General features: G+C 45.5%; 1 protein-coding gene across 1 annotated transcript; it reads right to left on the reverse strand.

Annotated features, from left to right (window-relative positions):
* Nucleotides 1-5041: 5041 nt before the first annotated feature.
* N7458_008778 (uncharacterized protein) lies at nucleotides 5042-5993 on the reverse strand (the record flags this gene model as incomplete). The annotated part of the gene is made up of 3 exons (XM_056912160.1): nucleotides 5042-5259; nucleotides 5326-5397; nucleotides 5462-5993. 3 exons carry the CDS (start codon nucleotides 5991-5993, stop codon nucleotides 5042-5044), a joined length of 822 nt encoding a protein of 273 aa, XP_056761009.1.
* Between the last annotated feature and the right edge of the window lie 1611 nt (nucleotides 5994-7604).

The raw sequence follows: 7604 nt of genomic DNA on the forward strand, positions 1-7604 counted from the left end.
AAGAGCTAAGTTGGAGCCTCCTGGTGGACCAGCTAGGGTTCTTAGGGTGAAAAGTGACGCTGGGGCTGGCTATGCCATGCCCGGGGATTGGCGGTGCGTATCCCAGAAGCACGATATTGAATCCTAGGAAGCTATCAGCCCCAGGAACGATCAACTGATACCGGCAGTCATAACCCAAGCTTTAGAATTTTAGCACTTGGCGTATGTTGCAAGTAGGCTTCGTTCCCCGAAATTGAAAGTCGAAATGAGTGGATGGCGCTTCGCCTCACCGTTGCAACACCGTTGCAAATCCGTCCCACTCAACCCATGTTGGGTTCCAGCCCCACTCCCCAGACTAGTCTGTGTTCACCCTCCCCTCTTTTTCCACCCTCTCTGCTTTCACCACCCTCTGCTTTCACCACCCTCTGCTTTCACCACCCTCTGCTTTCACCACCCTCTGCTTTCACCACCCTCTGCTTTCACCACCCTCTGCTTTCACCACCCTCTGCTTTCACCGCCCTAAACCCCATCCCCTTCAGAATAGGCTCTTCTGTTACATCAATCATTTGGTTCTACCTAGAGATGTTGTTGCAATTTGCACGGTTTTCCTGAAATTGTCGCCGCTTAATCTTAGGCAACTACATGGTGAATCCATGTCAATATGAAAGGTGTTTGCTTCACGGCTCCTAAATGTCGAGACCCGCTAGCCTAGTCGACCTGGTCAAACTCAAGTTATCCGTTGGATTGTGCTACGCTCGCAACTCTGGAATGTAAATAAACTTGGCCGCAAATTTGATGATCTGATGTCGAAATACGTGGCCCTGGAACTCAGCTACTCTGAAATGAGAAAAGATCTTACCTCATCGCAGGAGGATGTGTCAGCATGGAAAGCCTGGAATAGTCGACAGCCTCCAAAACACAGACGGCGGGAACGCAGTTTCGTTTTTGATGAGCCAGCTAGTCTATGAGCAAGTATTCATCATGGCTACATTACGTGGTCTATCGATTATGACCGAGCTCGCGTCCGGCGGATATTGGCTGCAAGACAATCCAGATGTTCAGGTGAAGTTGAGAGCTGGTGGCTGAAGAGAAGGTTGCTCTCCTATGAAGTTGTTGCTGATTGGCGAAAAATTCCCCTGGGCGCACGATTTGTTGCTCTTGGACTGTGATTGTTCCTGTACCTGTCTCCACATTGAACACGCATAAATAGTTGCACGGTGGTATGGCAACCGACTGCATAGTTTGACTTGTTGGCAAGAAGATTGTTCTAAACAACGAATCGTTCATACAGAACATTACATTGGCTATTATTAAGCGTTTAATTACAGTGGTTCTGGATTACCAGCAAAAAGCAGGCCAAGGGCAGGCTAACTAGAACGGGCATAGTCTTATGCAAGATAAAGTTCAACCAATTTTTGAAAAGAAAGAAAAGGTGAAGCTGATTTCGAGCGGCCCTATACAAGAAGAGTATCAAATCTGACGGAGGCTCTGCCCTCGTGTGGTACGCCCGTCATGGCAACGATAAAGGTGTTTAGCGTATGCTGGCCGCTGGTGCAGACGTCAATGCTCGATCACTCAACCGCGAGCAGACAACAGGGCTTTTGGAGGGGATTATTCACAATCATACCCTTATTGTACGGCTTCTGCTGGAGAATGGAGCATCCCCAGATGTGGCTGACCTCCGTTCCAGGAGGCCATTGACATTGGCAACTAGCGGACGCAGTGACATCGCCATCACTAGAATGCTTCTTCAACACGGCGCCAAAGTGAATTCTGTCGCATATGATATGATCCCTGATGGTCCTTGGGCCGAGACCCAACGTCTCTTCCTCCGTCACTACCCGATTTGATCGCACATTAGGAATAAAGCTACATCATCAAAATCACCTTGAACTTCTATACGAATAATGGGGTCTTTTGGAGATCCGTTTAAACTTTGCCTGGAATTTCATCAAAAACAGCAATAGCGCAGTAGGTCGACAAAGCTTTGCTTTGAAACCATAATGAAACGCAAGTATGTGTTCTAGTCACTAAGCTCTGGGCCTCTTGCATTTTCATACGGCATTGGTTAGTCTCAGTACCAAATCATAGGCGAATTAAGACGCGTAGATTGTTTCTACCGCCCTCTACTTTTTGTTAGGATCCTGCCTCCTTCGGGCAGCCCCTATCTTAGTCAGCTATACCTAAACAAGAGATGGTCCAGGAATAGGAACACGAACTGCTCTTAAACTTTCCACGCTTCCAACGTTCTCGATTTCCCACCGCCCACTTTTTCTCACTTCCACCGCTCGCTCTTTTCAACAACCTCTCAGGTAAGGCCCCATGACATGCCGTACAATAGACTGCTCTACAATTTGGAACTCAAAAGCTAATTGATTTTTTTCAACGGGGGTTCACATGAGTTATAGTTCAACACAGTTATAATTCAACAATGTACCACTGTCTCGAGATTTTGATTGTTTATTTTCTGATAAATTGGTGTTTGTGCATCTTCCACCACCACAGACTACATTCCCTCAACCAAGCTCATTTACAGTACTGTGCTTCATTGCTTGAGGGTGTTTAATTTATATACTGTAAGGGATATTAGACCCTGTATTTGATGGTGTTCCTATTTAAAAGGCCTACTTCTCGCTAATAATCCTTTATTTTCCATTTCTCATGTGTATTTCGGAACATCGCAATTGTCAAGCCGAGAAGACCAAATATATCAATTTTCTCAAAATCTCCCTAAAATTGCTTTGACGATGGCTAAAAGAAGGGATTATTTATGGGCATCCGATAAGCCGTCGTGGGAGACTCTTTTCAAGGAATCCCCCAAAGAGACTAGACTTCAAAAAACAGACCCCGGAAAAGAACTCCTTAACTTTTTGGCGAAGTGAGCAAAGCCTTCCTTAAGCTCAAATAGTTCTGATAAGAGATAGTATTCGACTTGATTCGAAATATAGCGACTTGACAATTATTTGCGGTCGCGATGAATATGCTGTGCACAAATGCATAGTTTGCACGCGGTCAGACTTTTTTAGTAAAGCCTGCGATGGGAGATTTGAGGTGAGTCATCCTGATGGAAGAGTACAAGGCTTTCGCTCATTGTTTTAGGAATCATTCGCCAAGAGGATTGTACTGCAAGAAGATCCTACACTAGTTGAACAAATGATCGAGTATTTTTACTCCCTGGATTATAAGCTAAATACGCGTTGTCATCCCGAATTTGACCACGATATGCGTCATGAGAAGTCATTCGCCGACAACGCCAGCACGACTGCACTTGGATATCTCTCTTTCCAGCAGCCAGAGAAAGAAATGGGCCTGAATAGATCAAGCAAACCCAACAAGCCAGCCAAAGATTCATTAACTTCCTTCAACTCCTTATCATTCTATATTTCGATGTACTCACTTGCAGGCCGCATGTTTATTGAAGGTTTGAAAACTATTTCGAAGGAAAAGGTCGAGACAGAGTTGAAACAATGCTTGGACTCAGATACATTTCCTCAAGCAATATTCGAGATATACAGCTCAACTCCCGCAACTGACCGGGGTCTAACAGACTTGGCAGTGAAGATGACAATGGATCATCTTACTGAGCTAAGGAACGGCAGTGAATGCTATTATGTGGCTTTCCCAGACAGCTTGGTGACAGAGATCCCACAGTTTTCTTCTGACCTACTTGTGGCGATCATGAACAAATCGGTGTCTGAATGGCGTCAGCATGGAAAATGTGGGACGAACTGGGCTTAGACGGACTTGTTTTGGTCGTGAGAGACCAGATGCAAAATGTTTAAATTGGAAAATAAAGTTACAGTTCAGCCCAACCTCTATGATTACCAGAGTCTCAAACAGTCTTCACGCTTTAGCAATGCAACTATGTATTGATGCCGTATACTCAGATTCGAAACTGGCTTCCATATTACACACAGAGGAACTAGGTCAATCCTGAACACTACGAGATGGGGAAACTGCCTAGTCCAGATTAAACTAGATTGCAGATCGCCTCATGCAAACTTCCCGCCCAGGCTGCATCAGAAACCCCACCGTTTGGTGATATAGCAGTTATAGTGTTTGGTGGAAGATCTTCACTGCCATAAAACCACGCTCCCTGAAATTCTTCCGGCTGCTTTTAAATATAAAGAGCGAGTCCATCTGTCAGCCATCGACAGCAATAGACCCGAGAGCAGTAATAGTCTCGCCTCTTCAGCAAGGTCAAGGCAACATGATTTAGAACTGAGGACCTTTCTCGACTATTCCAGCGAGTGGTCAGGGTGAATGATATCAACCAACCAACCAACCAACCATACCGATGGGTCGGAGCACGAACGAACAGCCCCACTTCTTCCTGAGTACCGGTCAGCGATGACAGGATCGCAATTCCTTTTACTACATGTCAAAGCAAGCTAATACAGTATAGCATGGTATGCGAATATGGGTCTATTTTACCGAGGGGAACGAATTGCATGAAAGCAAAGTTGATTGATTCAATAAAGATCTAAAGAGCGCCGTAAACAGCGGGCATGTTAAATAGCCATCTGTCTCTTCCGATAATCGGATGAACAGGAGCGGGGTTGTTAGAGTAAACCGGGCCAAGTTTGTTGCACAAACCCAAGATTACAGTATGGCCTTGCACGCATAGGTGGGGCTAAAGATCCAGGGGGAACCAATCTGAATTGAGATAATAGAGATGATTGAAGAAAAGAAGAGATAAAAACACTGGCGAGGAGATGTTGATGCGTCCTCGCCTGCCCCTCTCTGGGGAAGAGGGGTTGAGCCCTCGGAACTCTCCGGGTGTCTTAAATCCCTTGGTAAAACAAAGAAAACACGACAAACACTAAGTCAATCTTGCTATAGTGGTTTTCTACCGACCCCACAATACTCGACACCTGATTACCCCGCGCCAAGACGCTAAGGCCCTGAACCCGATCCGACCCCGCTTCGTGAAGGTCACGCCAGGGCAGCATGGTCTGCCCGACTGATTGAGGTCACGTTCTGTCCTTTTTCACACAAGTTTTCATAGTTTTGAGAATTTTGTTTCACTTAAAATCAATGCTGGGCCTCTTTAAATCCAGATCTACTGGAGATGGGCACTGCTGTAAGCATCGCTAGCTGTAGTCGGAACCTTGTTGACTCCTTGCCAACCTCGAAGCCAGCAGTTGGTCGGGTCTTTCAAGGTTGCTTTTGTCTCCCAGATTGCTCGAGTGCAGCCATCGGTATACGCGCAAGCCTGGATACAAGCCTGAGCATTGGTAGCAGGGAAGACGCGAATGTTTGCAGCACCAAAATCATCCACTGACACATGGCAGGTTTTGTTAGATGTACGGTCATGCGATGGATCTTATATCGGTTTCAACTCACATCTCTTGCAGTAGACCTTGAAAGTTTTGCCACCGTCATCATCTTTCACGTTGCTGAGATCATTATAGGGGCCTTTCATCTATGTGGTCAGAGACACCAAACGAGCGTTTTAATGTGATCTTCGTTCGGAACTAACATTTCATTCCGGAGCCTCCATCTCCACCGCCGCTCGTCTTGCATTTCTCAAGTTCAGCCTGAAGCTGAGTCTTCTCTTTCTGACACTGCGCCAGATCCGCGGTGTGATCATTTGGGTCAATATAGAGCAGATCAGAGGCATAGATGAGTCTTCCGCCTTCCTGAGAATTGGAGATCCAACACTCAGCGTCCTTATGGCTCCAAACAGCACCTCGGCAGTCATTATTCGAAGCATCCCTACAAATTCGAGCGCAGTCTTCGGCGTTGATGACTCCAAAGCCAGACAAATGGAATGTATCGGGCAGGGATAGTTGAGAGTCGCAGTAATAGGTCACCTTGTAGTTTCCATCCACATTAGCTCGGGGATTACGGTTGCGAGGTCCGGAACAAATGTCGGAGTAGCTGGATTGGGCTGTAGCAATGGCGATGCCGTAGCTAATAATCACAAGTCCGAACGTGGTCTTCATGACTTGAGGTACAAGGTAGCCAAAATGTTCAAAGACAGTCGGGAGCAATGTGACGGTATGATGCATTGGATATTGAGCCGGAGTGCAAGTAGATTTTATATCTACAAGGTCTTCTTCGGGCCGCTAATCGACAAGACAAAATTGTTCTTCCTCCGACTACAATTATTGCATCATTTGCAGATGCGCTATAATTGCGACTCGACTATTTGACGAACCGGTGAGATCCATACTCTATGGACGCAAACATCCATTCGATGGTAGGTTAGAGAATGTGACTGGTGGGCTGGTTGCTGTTTCCGAGCCGTCCGAACTACCGCAAAATCTAGACTAGACCTATGTTCCATGGATACACGTTCAATATCAACCATATAACAAAGCTTCAAGTATTCAAAGGCTTCAGAGACTTGGTTGATGCTCGTTTAAGCGGGTAGTCTTCATCAATTTAGTTCGTGTCAAACCTGATTCCGTCATTGTACTCGCCATTTATCACATGGAAATCAGAAGTCTACTTGAAATATATGAGCTGGTTCCGTTCGCAGCTCCCGTCTATGATGCTTACTGTATATTTTTGCAGTTGCCTTAATTCTTGTGCGACATGAGATTGCTCTGTACTCATAGAGATGCACTTGTAAGATATCATGATATCTGTCTAGAACAACCTTAAGATGACCAAGGAAAAGGCTGAAGTAAATCAAGCATAGGGAATGTCCTGTTTTCCGGAGAAGCATCCTCATTTTTCAAGTGGCTTGGAATTCGATACCTTCTAAGGGAGACTTATCACTTAGGAGGTGTGACTTGATTTACCGTTTATACAAATTCTTCAAGTTGACATTGTTTTTATCTTATGCGATTAAAACTAGGTTCCTCTGGTAAAACTGGCACAGCTTCTTCATGTACTCCAAATTATCCCACCGTAGAGTTAATTCCAGGGGTCGGCTACTAGTCCAAGTAGCATATAGTGAAGCTTACTAAGTAGGTTCGAATGCAGCCTCCGCTTTCAGCCATTCATACAATCCCTTCAATCGAAACTCAACGGCTCATCCATATGAGTGAAGATTGTTTCCAATCTCGTGTATCATACTATCCAGATTACGCTTGCTTATCGTCCAATTTAATCCATCAACCAGCGAAGCCTGCACAATTATGAATCTGGAAGTTTCTTACTCCATGACAGTGAACCAGCTCTTCTCTGCATTTTATAGCGTCCCAGTCCGCCGTATTGAAGTTGACGATAGCTTTTTCTGCAAGGAGATTAACAGCAGGTTATAACGCAAGTCAAAGCTGCGGCTTTACGACCTCTATTATGCCAGCAACGCGGTCAATGATATAACCCACCATATCTGATGTCGTTCATTATTTACAAGCTTTTTGCCGTTGATGAAAATCTTCTTACAATCTGTGCCATCCTAACTTTCCAATCCGAGTCAAATGATCCGAATAGTGCTCAACAAGTTTTTGGTATGCCTCGGCCTTTCTTGGCCGAAACTGTGGAAGGGTTGAAGTCTAAAGTCGTTGGAACATTACTCTGAGGCGCCACTCTTCCGACTTAGGTGCTGCTTACTGGTGGCCACTGCTACGGTAAAGATGGTAATTACCGGGAGAGGCGGGGTTGGCTGAAGAACTTTTTAAGGCGAAGCAAACCAAAGTCGAAGGGCCACCCGACTCTGGTCTAGGTCT

The sequence above is a fragment of the Penicillium daleae genome (assembly GCF_028827525.1).
Source record: "Penicillium daleae strain IBT 16125 chromosome Unknown utg000008l_segment0_segment0, whole genome shotgun sequence".
Lineage (NCBI taxonomy): Eukaryota > Fungi > Ascomycota > Eurotiomycetes > Eurotiales > Aspergillaceae > Penicillium > Penicillium daleae.